We start from the raw sequence: 22249 nt of genomic DNA on the forward strand, positions 1-22249 counted from the left end.
AAAACAACAGAAAATGAAAGCTTCTGACAGTAGCTTTTACTCTGGTATTATTGCAGTAAAGTTTAACATAAAAATCCTGATACTCAATTTTCAAAATCTCGACTTTCCAAAAAACAGATTTATTGTTTTAATCAATGCTTTCCACATCCTCGCAAATGTATTAAATGGAAGGTTGCAATCATGTTTCAAAGGTCAAAATACGAGTTAAAATTTGAAATTGTAAGTCTGAAAGGTCAAAATACGGGATTAAAAGTCAACGGTAGTAGTTGAAATGGTCAAAACTTGAGTCACAATTCAAAATCTTTAGTTGAAAAGGTCAAATATTACTTAAAACTTAAAACTGTGAACTCAAAAGGTAAAAATGTGAGAAAGGGTCAAAATAATATATTTAAAAGATTCAATCACGAGATAAAAAGTCAAAATCATAAGTTTAAATCGTAATTGTGAGATGCAAAATTGAAAATATGAAATGAAAACAAATTAATTTCTTTTCCCACATTCATGACTTTTAATAAATTATTTTTACTCTTTGCTTTTCTGATTTTTATGACTCAACAAGGATATTTTTAATCATTTAGGGTAAGTTTACATTTTTATACTGCAGAAAATCTGCATACCTGATACACATGGGCCAGTTATGATATACACATGACATAATCTTGCTGGCCAGGTATAATTGTGCCATGGGCCAGATTTGTCCCCGGCCCTCAGGTTTGACACCCATGGTCCTGACCATGTCAACATGCCTGAGGGCACTGGTTTCTGCGATGTGATTGGCTGACATGCTATGTGGGTCAAAGAGTACTCAACAGGTACACCTAATCGAGGGATCAAAGGGTTTATATTTGGATACAAAAAAAGAAGAAGAAAATCACGCAGATCGAAAAAGTACTGCATCTTCCCATATAATAATAATAATAAATCTTAATTAGTGTAATGCTGTCAGACTTAGCAATGTCATTTTTGTGTATGTACATACTTGGATAATGCCAAAATTCTGATTTATTTTGCAACCCTAATATCAGGATTCAAATCCCAAAGCTCTGAAGTCTGAAGTCATGGCAGACGTTGCACTTTAAACAAAATCACCAAAACACAGAAAATATGTTTTGGAGAAACTGTGAGCTTTCCACCAAGCACAAGGAGCACTAAAGCTGGTCTGAAGGCTCACGATGACCTTAAACCTGACTAAAACCTGACACATATGCTGGTTTTTCCTTAAAATTGTCACGTATCTGTACTTAAAGGTCATCCAAAGACATGCTCTGAAACTGGTCATTAAAATCCTTAACATCTCTCCAGACCAGGACATAGCATCAGAAATCACAATGCTGAAATGATGTAATTTGGCCTGTTGGTTCCAGTTAAAACCCAAGTCAGCCAGTCTTTCCCTACAGCCTGATGGAGGAAGCAGAGAAGGGATCAACGAGGGATTGGAGAAGAGAGGGATAAAGAGGAAGCAGAGGTGTGGATTGAAAGGTGTTTCATAATTCCTACCGCCAGACCCTTTACCTCAGATTGCCAGGTCCCAGCTGTTTGGGTGGGGAAACTTTAAGGCTGATTCAGATGCTGGCTGAAGAAAAATACATTAATAGCACCGGTAAAAGGAAGAGGAGGAACATATTTTCACCGGTAGACTGTTCAGACTCAATTACCTTTCTTGTCTGTGTGCTTTTTTTCTCTTGTACATGTGAAGAGAATGGAAGTAGACAAAGTGGCTTTCAGACTTCATAGGGGAAAAAGTAAGAGAATGTATGATAGTTTGGTCGTATGCTGGCAATGTTCCTAACTGTGTCAGCCTCTATCAGCTTCACTTGCACCTATCCCTCCATTGCCTTAATAGCACCGCATTACTAAATTACAATATAATAACCCATCTTAGTCTCATTACTCAGACTCAAATTGGAGCAGTTTAGATCTAATCTAAGATCACCTCACTCCGCTTAAGATCAGAGAATAATAAAGGGCTTGCAATAAAAGAAGCATCATTTTCACTGCAGTGTCTTGCTCCTAAATGTCATAAAGTAAGAAAAAGAGGGAGCAAAGGAGTGGGGAGACAAGTGAAACAGGGAAAGTCAGGTACAAACAACCAAGGCAGTGCTAATCTAAGCATGCCATCTAGTGGTTAAAGGAGGTACTATAAAAAAGGATGCTTTCGGAGTCAAGTTACAGCTTGAAGAAGGGGATCCTGCCTAAATGACAGGCATCACTGAGTGATGAAATCAGCATAGTCTTGATTAAACTGTAACTAAATCTGCATAAAATGAACAACCAAACAACACAAATGGCTTAGGTTATAGCACAAAAAAGTCTCAGATATTAGTTTTAAAAATCCTAATTTTCCCAGAGCTGAACACTGTAATTTTTCAAAGTGCAATTTTATTCCCAACAATGTGAATCTCACTGATTTCACGCTCTACTCAATAGGAACCCAAAGGTGCCAACTCAGCAAACAACTTGACAGCTTCTTTAAAACAAGAATAGACAGCTTAAGTTAAGATTAATGTGTTTGGCAAGACTATAAACCCAATATGGTTTTAAATGAAACCCAGTGCATTCTTAGAGCGTTCTATATAAAAGTATCCTTGTCTATTTATGAGGAGTTTCACCATAGCTGCACCGATCCAGCTGCAAGACCCCATATCCTGGACTAATGTGATATCATGCCCATCAGAATTGTCCTTTGAACCCTTTATAGTATATAGCACAAAGAGGACCCCCAATTAAAGGGCCATGGAGGGGAGGGGAGTGACACCACACTACATAAACAAACTTATCCTGACAGGGTCGCTTGGTCGCAGGAAGGAGATATGTGGATATAGCGAAGGAGGCCGAGAGAAAATGAATTACCTTCCTGACACACGTCAAAGCCAATCACGGCGGAGCATCCCTTGCTGTTGCCGCGCCCTAAATCCCCGCCGCCACCGTTGCGTTTCATCTACCAGTGTTAGTATGCACACAGGCCATGCGCCAGCCTCCAAATGTATTCATTTATTCAGAGCCCCTCAGAGAAATCACAGTGTCTTGTTGTCCTTTTTTCCCCGGCTGTCCAGATGGAATTTGCGTGAATAACATCAGTTTAGTGAGGCAGAAAATAAGTACAGGCTAGCACAGCAGAGGGGACTAGATTACGCTCTCACCCACCTTCCCAAAAAAAAGCATGGAAAGACAAGTGTCACCTTCATACACTTCTTTCTTTCTCTTTTCCACTTCTATTGAAACTCATTAGGCATGAGGGAAGGGCAAAAAGTGAGAGATCTATGCCGCGTTTGCCACAATCAGTTTGTATTATCATGCACTGCAGGTGCAATTAACCAGAAGATCATGAATCAAAGAATTGGAGCATCTTTTCATTAAGAAAGGTGAGTGGCCATCAAGGGAGTGCAGCCCAATGCTCATTTATCCTTGTTTTGTTTTGCATTTATAACACAACTAATTGCATTAATTAATCAGATGTACTTCTATTAGGAGGGAGAGCATCTCGCTCAAGTAATTGAATGAGATGAAAGTGAGCAAAAAAACTGTAAATCAATATTTCCAACCTCAAGAAAGCCCAAGAGAAATTAAATTGTCTTCAGTTAGAAGAGTGGAAAGCCTCAATATTCATGCAGCCAATCATAAAGAATTCACTACACGGTCTTTAAGTAGTCCAGTAATTGTCTTTAGTAGAAACATCTTCAGATTTAATTCCACACAGTCTGTAACATGTGATTTGCAATTTCCTGAAGCCAACCCTGACCAAAGACAGTAATAACACACATGCAGTGTGTTTAATAACAGGTATCATTGGCTGTCATCTATGCTTGTGATCAATACCAGCCGAAGAAGAAAAACCAGCTGTGATCAAAGGAGGATCAGGTGAAGATAAAAATCATTTGAATTAATCCTACCTCTCTGAGGACAGTGCTCCCGTATCCTCTGTACAAGCCTCGGACACCCTGTTCAGAGACAACAAAGGAGTTCACCTCTGCAGACATGCTCAAGATTTAAATAATACAATAATAACACAATAAATGCAATAAATGATGCCTTTTTTAAGAAATCATTAAGATTTACTTAAAAGCACAAGTTTTATTTCAAAGTCACGACTTTAAGAGACAAAGTTCGATGCATTAAAACATTGGTGCCAAAGCTTTTTTCTTAAAGCCCTGCTCCCATTGGTATTTCAGAAAAGCTGAGCCCCCCCAGGAGCCAAACCAGGAAAAAAGTGATATATTGCTCTCAAAAAAACATTCGTGTTGAATTATTTCATTGCTAAAATTCAAAAGAAAAAAATATCTACAAATATTTTTCTTACAAAAATTACTTTTTACAATCAATACAACATGTTTTTGTCTTAATAATTATTTGATTTTGACATCCTTAGAGCAGACAAAGCCTTGTACCCTCAACTTCATGTTCTTTGCTTTTCTGTTTTATTCTTACATTGTTTTTATTAAATTAATTTTAACTTACATCAAACGAGGGCTGAAAGATTTTTTTTTTAAATAATCTAGTTACATTTTTTTTCTCCCAACTTTTGATATTACATTTTAGTATGAAGTTATTTCCTTAAGTTCCTCATCTTGTGTATTTCTCAACAAACAAGCAATGAATCATTATATATCACAAAAACAATATTTGGTTGATTAAACTACGACAATTCTGAAAGGCTATTCAAAGCATTATTTTGACACACTTCAAATTTGATATGAAATGTTGTATGACTGAAGGTAACAATGGCTTTATGTCTTCATACTTTTAATAAGAAAAACAAGGAAAAAGTGGGATTTTTTTTGCAAATCATTGTAAATGACTTTGACACTTGAATGTTTGCATGATGTCAGGAGCATAACATCTACATCAAAATTTGTTAAACTGGTATTTTCAGGAAAAACCAGCATATGTGTCAGGTATTCTGTCAGGTATTTAACAAATTTCAGGTTAAAGAAATTATCACACCTTCAGCGATTTGAAAATTGCCTTAGAACATATTGCAATTTAATCTACATTTTGATTAACTGCCCGGCCCTACTTGCTTTGGCTTAGTTTGCACTCGCACCGGTTTGCATCTCAATCCTGGCACTGCTTTGTGCATGTCTTCCCTCACTCTCTCTCCCTATATTTCTTGTGTCTCTTCATCTATCCTGTGAAGTCAAGACAAAAAGCTTCAAAAATCTTTTAAAGAGAAAAACCTAATTATCATATATTGACAAAAATATATTTTAACATTCTGGAGTCTCTGTCCTTATTTTATAGATTTCATCTAATTATATTCCACTTATCTGAAAATGTGCTAGTAACATGGTTAGGGTAAGTATGCTCCAGTCAAAGCTATGGTAACAACATTTCAACCTTTCATCCCAGCTTAACTTTCTGACTTGACGGCACTATGTCTGGCACTTGATGTAACTACCTGAAAGCCTTGATTGCCATTCATGGCCACTTTATGCTATTGCAAGGTGCATGTAATTCCCAAGAAAGCAGGGTTTGGACTATAGGTAATTTGACATTCAATACATTTTAAGACCCTTTTCAAGACACTTTCAATATATTTTAAGACCCCACTGCATTTTCAATTTCTAACCAGTTACATATGTGACATAGTAGCATGCATGTTTTTTGCAGGTAGTAAGATAAAATATGACAACAAAATCATGGAAATGCAAATGGCATCTGTTATTATAGTATGCAAAGAAGCCCTTTTTTGACATGCTAGCAGTGCTATCATTCATATTACATTAGGCCAAAGCTTCACTGCAAAGCTGCTTTTTATTTGCAAAATCCAGTACAGTGTTAACAAGTTTTGGCCCAAGCCTCAACTCAAACACCTTCTCCTCTGATCACTTCTCAGTAAAGTTGCATTTACCTATCATTTACATGCACAAATCACTCATTTGAGAGTTAAATTGCTAGCTAGGGACACAGCAGAGCTTTAAGAATGCACTGATAGCTCGACTGGCCTGAACATAAAGAGTACTGACTGATGTCAGATCTGGTGGAGTTCCATCAGAATCGTTTTCTAACCGGGCCCAGAACCGTTTGGGCCCGGTTAGAAAGTGACAGGTCCAATCAGCGTTGAGAGGCAATACTTTTGGGCGCGGCTGAGTAGTGGCTTAAGCAAGCAGCAACAAGAGACCGGTGCAATTATGGCGGAAGACATTAGCGTGGATGCTGCTAAAGCGCCAGTTTTATCAGAACTTGACGACATTTCTTCATTAAAAGAAGAACAAAGAACAGCAGTGAGTTGTTTTCTTTTCAAAAACAACAAAAGTCGTGTACTGACGTGTCTACACTCCATGGTTTACGTTATGTAGTTCTGTATGGAGTTGACTCCTTCAATGAGCGCAGCTTGGTAGCAGCTACGTCACGGGTTTTGTTGCTCTTTTTGGCCCATAAATATGTGACAGACAGAATGCTCATCCAATCACCCTCCAAGTTTTTTTCAAACGCTCTGCCGTTTTCCAATCACTCTCATTGAGTGGTTTTCCAGATGGATGTGTGAAAGAAATCCATCAGGCATGCCAGGTTATTAGAATCTCAATTTTGCTCAAAACTAAATGAAAAAAAAGCAGGAAAAACTAGCCTAAAACTTCTTTTGACAAATATAAAAATTGTAAACATTGACAAAATTGAAGACCTTATGGTCCTGCATTCAAGACCTTTTAAAGCTTTACTGAAGCCTTAATTTTTAGTAAATTGATTTTTGAACCTTTAATACTCTCTCAGACCCTGCAGATACCCTGTTCTAGCTCGAGCCTGTCATGATATTTCTTTATGCCCTAACATGAGCACAAAACATTGAAATCTCATTGCTAACCTCTTTGGCTGTCTGACATGATTGTGCACATTTGCATCAAGTCTTTTTGAACATATCCCAAACTTTAGCCTTTTTGAGTACCTGAAAGCATTTCCAAGTAAAAATTCCTTGTTTATAACTTGCGTGTAACTTCCACACAGTTAACATGGCCAGCTCAGTGTCTTAAAAGCTTTACAATCAGTCAATGGTGACTAACACCACCAACTAAAAAATCAACGTTTTAGGAAGTCAAATTCAATATTTAAATCAGTGTTTTGTTTCTGTGTACCTCTTCTTTGAGAGTGGTCAGCAGCATGTGATAGGTAGTGGAAGACGGAGAAGCTTGGGTCCTCTGTTTGACCACCTCTGTGGGCACCCGGATCAGACACGCCACCTAGAGGATGGAGGGGACATCAGTGACACAAGAATGTTAGTAATGTGGCATATAGCCATGAAATGACACGACTTAGTAAGAACACTTAGACCAAGCTGGAATAACAAGTACTTTAGTCAGTCTGCTGATTAACACAACCAAAACACAGAACAGATATGTCACCAATGTAACAGATAAAAAGGTCATCAGGTCAACTGTATATCTGTGCCAAAAAGACAAGCTCTTTCCATTAACACTCCAGGAGATTCACACACCTCAGCGACCACACTTCCAGCTACAAGTTCCAACCCATCCACCATATGTCAACAAAAATATGGACTGCCAACAGCTCGTGAAGTTAGACATGAATATTTATGCTTCATAACTCCCATAGCCCTAAAGGCAGGCAGGCAGGCACAGCTGCCCACCTGGCGACTTGCTTTTCCATTTATCCTGCACCAGGGCGGAAATGCCGGCTAACGGCGAGCAATCTTACAGAGCGATTGGTGAGACACCCCTCCTGCTGTGACTCCTCCTGGGCATACAGATGCCAGTCCTCCGGTGCCACCCTCACCATAGTTCCCTGATGTGGGCTGAGAGGAAAGAGTGATGGAGTCACTGCATTACAGGTATAATTCATCCTTTTTGGAGCTCAGTTATCTGGTGATTTCACATTTTAGATGGGGAGAAGTTTCAAGAGTAGACGGACTCTAGAGGATAGGGCACTATTTGTGTGCTCAAGACTACCCAGAAGTCACTTCTGTCTGTACACCACTCATCCTTTCTGTCATCTTCACCACTAGACACTATCAAAACCTAATGACAAAGAACATGAATACACGAGGAGCAGAAAATGTCATTTGAATTTAGACTGATTGGAAAACTGGATATTTCATGAGATTCTGCACGGACAAAGATTTGGGTTTAAATCTCTATAACCATGGATTATTATAAAGACGGATTCTCAGCTACGTTTTGAACTTCACATTGTGATTTGTGTGGCTTGTTCCAATGCCCAATGAGCAGATAAATCTCATTCTTTGTGCATAAGAGCAAATACAAAAGACTTGACAGTGTGTCTATGAAGAATTCAGCACCAATATCATTGGTATTTCAGGTGAGCGCTGTGTCCACAGTCTAGCTTTAACTGAACCACGGTGCAACAGTACCACCAAGTGGCCAAATACTCCCCCCATCACCTCCCTGTGATAACTCAGCCAGCTGCATCCATCTCACAGATCTCATTTGCCCTCCCTTTGGTCAAGTAACCATTTATAATACATTGTACATCATGTTTTCCCCGAACCAATTCTCCAAAGGACCAGACTAAGGCAGCTAAATAGAAAGAAAGTGGCGATGACAAGTAATTACTGACGTAATTGGATGTGGGGCCTGGAGTTGAGACGGCCTTTCCTCTCCTGTCACTGCAGAGGGGAAGGCAGAATGAGCCAGAGATTATACCAAATAAATTAGGGACATTGTTTATTTGGGAGTAATTTGCTCGACTAGGGTTGGGAAGAATGGTGTTGAGTGGAGAGAGGATGGAGTGTGCAACTTCTGAGGCCATTTTAGACCTCAAAAAACAGCAGAAAACAGGGGGATAATGGTGATGAATCAGGGTGTGATATCTAAAAGGGCTGGTGCTTGAAAAAGTTGGCGCTCAGATATTCGAAGACGACCGGAAACAAAGAATGGAAGACTTAATCCCCCAAGAAATCCTGTCACTTCGAAGAAGCATATTCACTTTTCTCTGCTTGCCCTTCATTCTCTGAGCATGTACACTTCTTAGAAACCCATTGGCAGGCTTTTAAATTCCTGTCCCATTCATCTTTATATACAAGCTGTTGGGTTTGTCAAGCAGCGTTAATTAGGAGGCTGCCTGCGTGTGATTGGAGCCCCTCAGTTTTCCTCGGCCTGTTGTTGTTAATCCAAATGACGGAGCGTGTATTCAATTTCCAGCACTGGCCTCCAACAACAAGGTAAGATGCTGGCGCTCAATCATAGGCAGACCGCAGTAAGGAATAGGAAATTAGCAGAGACTTGCAGCACATTATCAGCATAGCTGGTGAATCAATCTGCAGATTGAATCACTACATCCCAGCTTCCTCTCTTCCTTTGGCACATTATGTTTAGCCCTCACGGTCATTAGGACAAGGCGGTCAAGCAGGGAAGGGTTTGGACAACAGGTGAGAAAAGCAAAAGCACTTGTTGGATTATTTGGATTTATCAGCAAGTTATGAAGCAACAAAGCCAAAGAAAAAGTGCTGCATATCAGAACATATCCCTAACTTTAACCTCACGTTATCACATATTATCAATGCATGATTAGTGGTGCACTTAGACATGTAAAGGTCACACAAATCTACATTGCATTCCCTGGAAATATATTATAGTACAACACAAAAAGATTGGAGTAAGGAAGATAAGTAAAGGAGCAAAGTAAAAAAAAAAGGTCATAAAGAAATGGAAGAGATGAGAACGCTGTGTCTCTAAATTTGAAACAACAGCCAATAAATCACAGAGCATGGCGCTCCTCTAAGGCGATGCATGGATTATTTCTCAGTGCCAAATTAAGTGGCTGCCAGTTTCTACCCCCAAAACTCCTCCCTCTTGCACCTTTCTTCTCGCTGTCCCCCTATCTTGTCATGTCACCCTGAATTTTCCAGTACATCCTCTCCTGGACGTGTGGTGTTGAGATGGTGATGGTGCTGGGGGGGGGGGGGGGGGGGGGGGTATAGATGCGGTAGAAGCCCGCCGCCTGGCCTTGACAAATGAGCTTTCAGGGCAGACGTCGGGCGAATGGGAATGAAGATAAATCTGATCTAATGGCTGGATAACAGCCTGCTAGAGCCTGACAGACGCCATCAGCTTACACATTCTTTATAGGAGCGTCCCCAACACTGCAGTCACACAAACACTGAGACACTTCAGGATGGGGGGATTTCTCTCATTGCCCTGAACCTCTCTAGGCCTGTCTACAGTCATGTCTGTCTGCATGTCTGTCCCTGCAGTCTGTTGGCAATTCTTTCTGTTAACATGTAACACAAGGCTCTAAGTGGGTATAGTATGAAGAGAACATTAGTTATGACACTTCAAAAAACTCCATCTAACAGCTTTAAAATATTTAACCTTTATTTCTGCACTTTTAGATTACAACTCCTGTAATTGAAAATGAAGCAAAGGATCTTAGTCTGGTCTTGTTTTCTTCTTCCCTTTAATTGGCGTCAGACAGAAGTCTTAACTGTTAAGACTGTAAAAAGACTACAGTGTGTTTAAGTGTTCTCTTTTTAAATTCCCATCTCATACTTTACACAGAATTAATTCTGAGCTATAACTCCCTCTAGTACAATGATAATACACTCCAGAAAGTTGGTGCCAAGTCGAGCACATCATCCACAGAAGGAGACTCCGGGGATGGGATTAGCAAGGCAATAAGTTGTAAAGCTTCTGTTGTGAATGCTGTGTAGGGAAAAAAGTTGGTTAAAACTCAATGGACACCTGTGGAGAAGATTTTGTGCTCATAGAGAGAGGAGATGGGATAATCAGACAAGAGATAAATAGAAAGCTGCTTCTTCCTGCTTCGAGATCCCTTGCCCCACTATACCAGCCAAAATAAGAGATAAGCTATGGCTAGATCAGGCTACATGATTTATTCATTTATTCGGTTAATTTTTCTTTTATCTTGTTTTGTATTATTCATCTTTATTTGTCTGTTGCAATGGCACCAGGTTACGTAAGACTACACAACAAAATTCTGTCCTGTTCCTGTCTTGGCCAACACTACAGGTGTGATCTGACCAGTCATCATCCTCTGCATTCATGGCATTTTCTGCTGTTTTTGCAATTGGGTGCAAGGTCATAGGTCTTTGGAGAAGTGGGTAAAGAAGTGTCAATCATGGCTACAACAGAAGCGCTATGTGTAATATCAGACTTGCATGCTGAAAAATATCTCATAAAAGAGGGCATACGGATTGGCTCTTTTTGAAACAGAATATAATGTGGGACGCCATTAGCTGGCTAATCGGTTAAAGTCAAATCCCTCTGTATTTGGCAGCAGAAATTTAAGTGAGTCAAAATAATCTTTTAAATTTTTTTAATAATTTCAAGCCCACAATCTCTGACAAACACTCTGTCTAATTAGGGATGAGTATCGAAATCCAGCACCAACACATCTGGTACTTACTGGACCAAACTACAACACAGATGTTGATACTTCATTTCAATGCTCTGCCACCCCAAATTAAAGTCAATAAATAGGTTATAGAATGTATGTGATTGTTGTTAGTTAAACTGGTTTCATTATCTTATCCCATGTTTGACTGGCATCTTATAAGATATTTCTGCTAATCATTTACGATACCCAGACAGCTTTGATTATCCTGCTGACTTTCAACACACTTTTCTCCCTCAAAAGTATCGATTCAGGCACCTTTAAGGCACCGGCACCGTATAATAAGTATCGATTTAGCACTGGTATCAGAAAAAAACCCAAACGACACCCATCTCTATGTCTAAACTGTGATGTAGCCGCTTTCCACTCGCAGGTTTTGGATTTGTTCATTAGAGACTACTGCCTTAGCACCATAGCAGTTAGCTGATGTTTATATCAGATTATAGCATCGATGGGATCTCGCAGGAACGGTGTGGTTCAGAACTATTTTGATCCAGAAAAAGGGGTAAAGTTGTCCAGAGGCTGTGTCATGTTTTACTCACAAACAGCCAAAGCATTCTGTGACAATATTCACCAAAGGAAAGTGAACATTAACATGCAAAGAGGATCAAAAGCCAGTGGTGCTAGCACTGCTAACACAAGCCACATTCTGTTACAATATAAACGGTTTTCAGAATATTCATTTGACTTAAGACTAGATGTGTAAACACAATTATATTTGGATTTAAGTGAATGCATAATAACTTGCTGAGGATTATCCCTAAACGTGACGCCAAGTAAGGCTGAACAATTTGGGAAAATACACTAATTAACATTTTTTCCCCAATATTGCGATTTATTATGCCACTATTTTTAAATTCCCCAACAAACAAACACACCATTATGTTTTATAATGAACTAAATATTTGGTAGATTATACTTAGGCTGAACAACAAGAAAAGTAGGATTTTTTGACAATTATTCTTGAAAAAAAGGGACACCGTTTGCACGATATGTAGAGCATCACATTAACACATTCTCTGCCTCAAATATTTATTAAACTGGTGTTTTCAAACATTTGTCAGGTCAAAGAGATATTACACAATATTAACATTTATGATTTGAAAACTGCAGTAGGAGATATTGCGATCTGATCTAAACTGTGATTTCCTAGCCCTTATGTCAAGAAAAGCCCAGTAAGCCATGCTAAATACAGTTATTCACATAACTTACTGGTCAGCGTCAGGGTACATGTCGACTAGAGCTGCTCAATTATGGCAAAAAATTGTAATCACAGTTATTCTGGTTGATATCGGAATCAAAATGTATAAAGCACTTTATGTTTGAACTTCAGTGCCTAAATAAGTTTCTTGTTTTGCAGTGAGAGGCAGCAAATTCTTCAAGTTATTTTGCATAGGGGTGCAGATGGCCTAGTGGTTAGGTCGCACCTCATGTGCGTGGGCAGCTCAGGTTGAAGTACAGCCTGAGGCTCTTTCCCAGCATGTCATTCCCCACTCTCTCATCCCTGTTTCTGGTTCTATCCACTGGCCTATTGCTCTCTGATAAAGGCATGAAAAAGTCATTTTGCATTGATTTAGGTCCAACTGGTCAAACCAGAATGGTTTCATATATTACCGAGGGCACTTTAAATTTATAGTAAATTGGCAAAATGAGTGCAACTCATTAAGCAGCACAGTAACAGTTTTATCTTAATTAGCTTGTTTTTATACTTGTTGGAAGCCAACATCATGATTAAAGTAGAAACTGGATTAATTTCCCTTCTCTGATGTCAGGTCAGTGTGTAGGTGGGAGATGCAAGAAAAATTCTGGCCAGTCTTGTTGAACCAGGGTCATAGGTTGCATCACTGATTATGTCACAATACAAGAGTATTTTTCGTTCCTGACTTTCATATTCGGGCCTGACATTTTATCATGGGTGGTGACACTGCATTTAGATCATGCTATGTTTGTGTGGTCTGAAGAGGATGAGCAACAGACTAACACACTGAAACCAGCTACCCTGCTAAACATAACAGATAAGTTGCAAAACTGATGATAAAAGATTGATGGAGTAGAGATTTAATGGTGCCAAAAAAGGAAATTTAACTGCAAAGTAACTCCAAATAAATACAATTCAAATGGGAGAATAAGCAAATAAAGCCTTTACAGCTACACTGTAGATGAAAGAGGAGACTGTTGCCTTCTTTCAGACTCTAGAGAAGTACTCTAATGGGTAGTTGTTGCAGAAAAAAGCAGATAATTATGCTGAATAAACTAATCCATTAATCAATAAAATGTTTTAGCACTACACTTAACAAGTTTATGCACCCTCTTGGCCAGAACTTAGTCAAGCTTATGTGAGCACTCCGGTGCAATAACTTTTAATTACAAATCATTAGCAAAGCCTGAGGAGAAAAAGAATCATATGAATCAGTGGTTGCATCATAGTGCAGGCGTTTAGACCCTGCACAGCACTCTGTGCAACACTAGAGTAGGCCTTTCATGGCTAAGCCTGAAGATTACTCGCTTTGAACAAGACGTTTCCAGTTGCCAGAATGCAGTGGGATACCGCCCCTGCTCCGCTCAACTCCACTCCGAGGATTTTATGCCTTTGATGTGCTTAAATCCAGAACAGCGGGGAAGGGGTTAAAGGTAGCTGCAACCTTGGGTTCACCTTTTACCCTCACATGGCTTTCACCAAACACAAAAAGAAGAAAAGTGCACTGATTTTTACAATATACTCCTTAAATTTCTGTGTAAATAATACGACTATCATGGCAAACAATGATACAAATCTCTCACTAATCTGCATATTTTGCTAATATAAAAGTGATACATGTCATTCTATAAACATTGAGACACCAAGACTCACATAAACTCAAGTAAGACCCATCCAAGTGGAATAATCCTATTTCATAAACATGCAAAACTTGGCTAAATCACATCCATCCAAAAGCCATGAATACTGAAAACTGAGTATTTTACAGGAGGCTATGATGGTGTGGCAGGGGGGCATCCCTCTTTCCATACCCCCATCCCTCTACCTCCTATTCATACCAATGTAAATACGCCAGCCCCCATATGGCTCAGACTCTCTGGTTCCCTGTGAGTGATTTGGAGAGGATGGGCCGAGGAAATTGCACCATTCCTTGTTGGTTTCAAGCCTGAATTCCCCAGACTCAATTGGCAGAGTCTTGGGGCCGGAGCTGGGAAAGTAGATGAGTCAATAGGCAGTAATGAGATCTTATTTACTCAGCTAGTGGGGGAAATGCTGGGGCAGTCCTGAGGAGGCTCCTTTAACTCAACCAGCTGGACTCTGGAGTCCCAAGCCAAAAACACATACTTCACCTCCTCCCCTGCTGCCCTCTTGCATAGTGGCCTGTGAAATTAAAAAGGCAATAACAGACATGCCGGTGGTGTTCATTTGGGACAAACAGAGCAGGGAAGTAAACAAAGAGGGAGTGAGTGCATGGAAGGGCACCAACAAGTGTTTTAAGCAGCGACTGAGATGGAATTAGGCAAACATGAATAAACACCTATCAAAGGATTACTGGCAAAGGAGAGGAGGAGTGTAAATCCTGATGAGAAGAGTGAAAAGTTGGGAAAACGAAGGGTAGGCAGACTTACTATTTCTCCCAGAGAGGCGGCCAGCATGTGAGTGACAGGTGCCACGTGTTGTGCTGCTAGCGCTCCTCCAGCACCGAGAAGGGACTTTGTGCAGTCGTAGGTGACAAAGAAAGCAGCGGCTGAAACCAAGCAGAACCGCAGCCATTTAAGGCCCATTAGTCAACCAGCATACAGCAATTAATATCCCTCACTACCACTGACAGGGGAGAAACTGAGGTGTGAGTGTTGGTGTGTGTATGTGAGTACAACAGGGGAAAAGCTCTGAAAGTTAAGAGTGACTCATTCAGAGTTTGAACTCATATTAGTCAAACAAATTTAACCAGTAAGTTTCTAAGCAAACTGTGGCAATAACATGAAAAACTAAACACTATTTGACTATATGCTTGAATGGTCATTATACAATAAGCTTCTTGCTTTACAGGGTAGTCTCAAGCCAGTTTTTAGGGATGACCGAATTGGATTTTTATCAATATCCAATACGCTGATATTTACTGATTTCTTAAAATTTTGTATATGACTCTTGGGAAAGTGCTGTGCATAGTTTCAGATTGGTTGGGAGATAATTCCATGCTCTTATGGCTTTAAAGGAAAAACAAAAATTGTGCAAAGGCAGAGTCATGATTACAACAATCACTGCTAGAGGCAGGCCTTGAGGCTCTGCTCATGTGCACAAAGCAAAGTTGGACAAAGCTCCTGCATGTTGGAGAAGCAGCATTATGGATTATCTTTAACAATAACTGGGCTTCTAAATGCAAAAACAAAAAATTAAAAGCGAAGCAATTTAAATCTTTAAAATACATCACAATGATGAAACCATTGTTATTTCCTGTCCAGAACTTGTTCTATATTGCCAAAAAAGTTTGCTTCAAGCTGTGTCGAACTGGACACTGAAGTGATGGGTATATCCATGGTTCCACCCTGCACATGATTTCAAAACAAAGGGGGCCTTGTTTGTTTGGTTCTCACATGCCTCAGGGAGAGCATCAACTAAAAACAATACTCCACTTGAGGGCTTCATAAGAACACTTTTCCGGTCATCACAATGAGTGTCTTACCGTTGGGGAAGGAGCCAACAGCAGCAGATGGGACTCCAGCGTAGATGCCCCTGAAGCCCCCTGCCTTGTAGAAGCCCTGCTGACTCTGCAGTCTTGTCTTAATGGTGTCCAGGGGGAAGAGGGTCAGGTCCACACACATCCCAGCACAGCCTCCTGCCTGCAGAAACAATCAGTGAGGTTTCGTGGGGTTCTATACACTCTGTGACCCCAGTGGTGGGAGATCTATTCAGACATTTTACTTAAGCCTATATTCATTGGTTTTTTTCATTTGGGACAGAGCAACATGCTGTAAACACAACAGTCGTGATTTTTGAATACTTGAATTGTTTAACTTGTTAGTAGTAACAGCTATGCATCAAGCTTGTTCGTGTTCATTCTATATATTGATCAGAATGTTATAACGGCAAATTTTTAATTTTTGGCTGATGACACTGTCATGTACTGCCCTGCACCCACCCCAGACCAAGGTCTCGCCAAGCAACCTGCTTTTAACTCTGTTCAACAGAACACCAGATACTTGTGCCAGACAAAAATGATCGGTGATAAGCGAGGAAATCCCTCATCCAGTGGTTCCCAACCTGTTTTCCTCTAAGCCCCCCCACTTGTATCTAAGAAAACTTGAGCCACCCCAGAACTGACACAAAAAATAGTGATAGTTTGTGGCCAAAATTAACATATAGCTATTTTTTTTTTTTTAGTAAATCCAACAAGGTGGCCCTAAACACAAATTATTTTACGCAAAACCATTGCATGAACTATTTATGCGAGCTATACCCTGATTGCTGTTAATAAGTGCAAATCTAATTTTAACAACCTCAGGGCAGACAGAGCCTCGCGCCCCCCCAAGATCTCTGGCACACCTCTAAGAGGGTCCCGGACCCCAGGTTGGGAACCAAGGCCCTAATCCATTAAAATATGCCCGAGAAAGAGAGAAAAGAGCAGTTTATGAAAAAATAACAAACAGGAGAAGTTAAGGGGTTTCAACAGCCTTTATTTTTGCCTCCAGCTAGTATTACTCCTCATCATCCAAATCCATTGACTGGCCTGTACTGCTTAAATATCGTCCTGTATCATTTCTTCTATAAATATCGTTTACACAAAATTTAAAGCGTTGTGGCCCTTTGATCAAAGGGTTATATCAGTCTCTTTGATCTTTCTTAAGAAAGGCCGCCCCACCCCCTGGCTCGTGCCAGACAGCCGTTCCTGCTCTTATCTTAAGTGACTTTTTTGGCAAAACAGACCTGATTCTGTAGTTTCAGCGAAAACCTATATAACTGTGACACTTTTACTTTAACTGTTTAGTAGTGACAGTATGTAGACTAAAAAACTCTCTGAATGTCAGACATCTTTGTATCTTTTTGTCGCTTTTATTTTGTTTATTTGTTGTTTGTTGTAATACATCACGAGCTGAGAAAACTAGAGATATTTAGCTGTGAGGTTACACAGTTGTTTACCCATCCTTGTATTTGGCTTGACTTGCATTATATTAAGCGGGCATATTCATGCCGTGTATACGACTAACACAAACAGGTCATATCTACGACTTAAGCTCATGTTTTACCGTCTTAAACACAAGCAACAGACGCAGTTTAATATTAAAGGTGTACACATTTCATAACAGTTAACGGCAACAATAAGAAACGCAGTTATTTTAAACAAAATTGCCGCCTTACCACCAAGGACGCTACAAACTCTCGTCTCTCCATCCTCCGCTCTCAGGATCACCTCCTGTCAGTCCTGCAGCTCGTGAAATTACAACTGTTTAGCATGTTCGACACTCAACAGGAATCAAAACATGCCTGTCAAGGACGCTGCCATCTTGGTTGAACCGCTTCCGTGTACGTCATGACGTATGACGCGTGACGCTGCACGTTACTGGAGCGAGTAGATTAGACACTTCACTCTGTAAGGAGAAATGCACATAAAAATCCTAAGTTTTAATTCGTTTTTCAACAGAAAAGTACACAAAATATATGGAAATGAACCAAATTATTCTTAGTTGTAGTGTTTCACAATCCTGTTATGAAAACTGTCGAGAATATTCGCCTTCAAATGCCTTTCAATGATTTCTCAACAGCATTAAAAGAAGGACAGAATATGCCAGGAGGAAAGTACAACAGGAAGAGAATAATAGATTTTGTTGTGCGTAAAATGTTGCAGTTCTTCATATGGTGCAAAAGTTGCCATAAATTTATCATGGGCTTTTACGCTGACCACAAATATGATGTTATTGAGTCATGAACTGACAGAACACATTGTCAGTGTGACAAAATGACGTATAAAAGAAATATAAATCTCGTTTGACCTTCCTTCACACACACTTTAATAATCCTTTCATGACTTTACCTCTAAAGTCTCCCCTCTCCTTCCCGATCCCACTGAGTGAGTGTGCTCAGGTGAGTTTGTTCTTTTCCAGTGACACGCCGACTGGGTTATTTATGGGCTGCTGTCAGCCAGGCAGCGCCTCCTATTAGAGAAGAGCAGGCGAGAGGCCGCCACCTCTTTATTCAGCCCGGACCCAATGATGTCTGGGCTGAGTGCGCCCAGTTTGAAGCTCTGTGCCCGTCATCCATCTTGTTGAAGCGGGTCTCACAGGGATCCCTTTGGATGTGAGCCCCAGCTGGATCTGCACCGGGCTGCTGTCTTGATCTGTATTATGCCTGCGGATGGCAACAACATCACTTAGCCTCTGCATCTCACATTTTTAATGTCTCAGTGAGGCGCTTCAGGCACAGAGTACAAAATTTATAGTGCCTATAAAAAGTATTCTCCTTATTGGATGTTTTACCATTTTATTGATTTTATAAATTAACCATAGTATATACAATTCGGCTTTTTGACTACTAAATACACAAAAAAAACTCTTTTATGTTAAAGTGAATACAGATTTCTACAAATGCCAATTAAAAATATGTAAGTGACTGACCATATTCAACAGCCAGTTGGTGCTCATAGTCTCACAATTGGTGAAAACACATCACCATCCCAGTCCACCAGTCCTGGATGGCTTATAAAGGTAGAGGGTAACATGAATGTGGCAATATATGTGGAAAATCCTTGAGGACAATCTTAATCAGTCTGCAAGAGAACTACAGCATGAGAAAAGATTTATATTCTAGTAAGACAATGAATTGAAGCAAAATCCACACAGAAATGATTTAAAGATAACAAGGTGAATGTTCTGGAGTGGCTGAGTCAAAGCCCAGACCTCAATCCAATAGAGAATTTGTGGCTGGACTTTACAAGTGCTGCTCACGTCCTGTCTCCGTGCAACCTGACTGAGCTTGAGCAGCTTTGCAAAAAAAAAGAATGGAGTAAAATTGCAGTGTCCAGATGTGCAAGCCTGACTGAAACCTATCCACACAGACTCAGAGCTGTGATTGCAGCCAATGGTGACTGTACTAAATACTGACTTAAAGGGGGTGAATATTTGTGCAGTAACTTAATTTCCAATGACATTTCTTTGTTCAAATCTGCTTTCACTTTGACATTAAACATTTTTTGCCAAAAAAGCCAAATTATATCAACAAAAGGGTAAAACATCCAACTGGGTATGTACTTTTTATCAGCACTGCACATTTTCTGTTGGCATTCTCTGCTGCTGTGGTCTGTTTTAGTTTTGTTTAACTCCTCTGCATGTAGGATGGTTATTTATTGCAGCACTGCTATTCTGCTTCTACATGCAGGCCATCTCTAAGGAAGACTTTGTCTCTCAGTTAAGTCAATAAAGCTCATTAATTCTATGCCATACCTGAAATTGATTTTTTCTTCTCTCATCTGTTGTGGAAAAGTTTGCAGTGTCCAGAGTCCTGTCTGTTCTGTCATGTGGAGCCATTTATCACCCTGTCGATGTACATCCTTGGGTATTGGGGCTTTTTGTCAATTGTGCACTATGTGCTGTATTCCCATAAATCTTAATGGATTATTTGTGAACCTTACAGTTAATTATCAAGACCAAATCACCCAGAATTAGTTTTCTATGAGATTGTAACCTCTTTAAGTTTAATCTAGAGCTTGTGTCGAAAGAAAGAAGTTTGACTTACTGCTTCTGAAAGATTCATTTACCTCTGCAGAAGTGATGGAGTACTTTTTACCTTTTTAAACTTACAAGCTGCTCGTGCACTTCACCTTATGTTTCCTCCATTCACTTCAACCTGATATACGTGTCAGGAGTAAAGCTTAAAGTGTGAGCCAAAGAATGTTAATAGAGCATAAATTGGTCTGCACCAATGAGAGCCCTACGAGGGGGTAGGCAAATCTCTCCATAGAAGTGAATGTTTAAGCTGGCTGGATGAGAGTAGGAGTGAAGTTACCCCTGTGTAAGGTCAATGAGAAGCACCCAGAGTCTGGGCAGATTTGCAGGGAGCACCATTGATCTTGACCCACTCTGAGTATGATCTCAGAGATAAAAGGGAGGAGACGAGAGAGGGAACTTATTCACTGTCAGCCGCAAGTCAGCAAAGGGCAATTCTAGCCTGCAGGCTGTCTTTGAAACACTGAAGGGCAAAATCGCACTGGATTAAGGCATGAAGAGAGGAGGGAGAGAAATGCAAGCAGCCATAAGTGTTAATGTAATAACACAGAGCCAACAACTGGTGGTTGCTCTCTCTTTTAAAGCATGTGTTTTGTGACAGCTAGAATGAACTCAGGGTCGAAAAGTCATGCGTTAGCACAGGTGAGAAAGTTTTTCGACATCTTTTCTGCTTGTATGTTTGTTTTTGCACCATGTGAGTGTGACTCCAGACAGGGCAGATTGCTTATCTTCAAATGAATTTTCATTACCTTCATTTTAAAGGCCCTTTGGACACTGTTATGAACCAACAATGGCCTTTTTTTTTCCAGAGAAAGCACCATCTGTAATGGTCATTATTTGTGAGCTGAGAGGAACACACATCTTGAGTGTGACATGGTGATATTATTCATGAGACAGGATGGTCGAGCAACGTGCTAAACTTCATCGCAAACATAACTCCTGCTCATTAGCTGGCCTAACATTTGCATCATTAGGACACTGCAACAGCAGGGGCAGGGGGAAATGCGACTAAGCGCCTTTCATATAGCACTGTTTTTACTCTCAGGATGATAGGCTACATGAGGCTGTGACAGGTAGGAGAGGAGAGGAGAGGAAGGTGACAGGAGGAGTGGAAGGAGGGAGGAGAGGAGAAAAGAAAGGTTAGGGAGAAAGAGGAGAATAAAAGAACATTCATTATAAATTCACTGAATCGACAAGCTGTCAGGCTGTGCTGCCGTCTATGTAGTGTATAAGCCTCTGCTGCACTATTGACTCCTACGTCACACCCAAAACTTCTCTCTCCTTTCTCACCTTTGCCTGCATTCATATCACCTGTTTCTGCTGCTCTCTCTATTGCACCCCAAGAGCCCCACAAAGACACGTCCTCATCCCATCTACCCCTTCCCCTTTCTCCCCCTCTGCCCTCTCATCCCATATGGGCCAGTGGTGAAATATGAGCTGCCTGTAGCATATTGATCCCATGCCTAGCTCCTGCCCAAAGATGGATGGATCACAGACAAGGCAAAGCGCTCCTCCAGATGTCTCCTTCTCTGCAGCTGCAGCAGCAGCAGTGCCGATGGATTCACTGGTTGATATTGATCGCAACGATCAATTTGGCCACAATGCACACTGATGGATTCTGTTGTGGTTGTCCCAGTGAGAGCAGGTGAGCTGAGGAGAGAGGGTTGTCACACAGGTTGAACTCTGATGGCCTTCGATTGGTCAGGACGTGTGTAATCAGCTCTGTGTTAAAGCTGTCCGGAGGCAGCCGCCACAACAGAGGCATCAGCTGTCAAGACTTCCTTCAGCCCTCTGAGAAACTCACTGGGAACAAAGCTTTGAAAATTACTGACACTTTATACTCACAATGCTGGGGCTACATTAATCTTTGTGTTGATTTCATTCCAGGTCCACTTTTTAATCTCTTTATAAATCACAGAAACACAAGGTTGAACAAAGTTGAGCCTAAAGTTCAACCCTTTATTGGGCACTTATTGAAATTCTTAAAAAAGGGTTAGGGTTCTCTTAAATAAAAGAATAGTAGTGAACATCCCTTGATCTTTGTCTTTATTTTGTCATATATATACAGTGCTTAACAAATTTATTAGACCACCTGTCTCAGAGACAAATCCAGCATCATGAAGTGCTTTAATGCGGACCCTTTCATTTTCAGCGAGCTCTCCACAAATTAATTGGACCACCTGTCATAAAAACAAGAAAACATCAATATTTTAGAAATCTTTCAAAAACTTGT

The 22249-nt window shown here is 40.3% G+C and overlaps 1 protein-coding gene across 1 annotated transcript in view; it reads right to left on the reverse strand.

The window, feature by feature from the left end:
* Nucleotides 1-17811, reverse strand: part of slc25a26 (solute carrier family 25 member 26) — an 87189-nt gene extending 69378 nt beyond the window's left edge. The window contains exons 1-5 of the mRNA XM_041783109.1: nt 17657-17811; nt 15984-16140; nt 14929-15047; nt 7068-7172; nt 3891-3938 (exon numbers count right to left, since the gene is read on the reverse strand). Of these exons, the coding sequence (XP_041639043.1) occupies nt 3891-3938; nt 7068-7172; nt 14929-15047; nt 15984-16140; nt 17657-17689 (462 nt within the window). The 5' untranslated portion in view covers nt 17690-17811. The remainder of the gene's footprint in view (nt 1-3890; nt 3939-7067; nt 7173-14928; nt 15048-15983; nt 16141-17656) is intronic.
* Nucleotides 17812-22249: the final 4438 nt, after the last annotated feature.

Source organism: Cheilinus undulatus, linkage group 3, assembly GCF_018320785.1.
Source record: "Cheilinus undulatus linkage group 3, ASM1832078v1, whole genome shotgun sequence".
Taxonomy (NCBI): domain Eukaryota; kingdom Metazoa; phylum Chordata; class Actinopteri; order Labriformes; family Labridae; genus Cheilinus; species Cheilinus undulatus.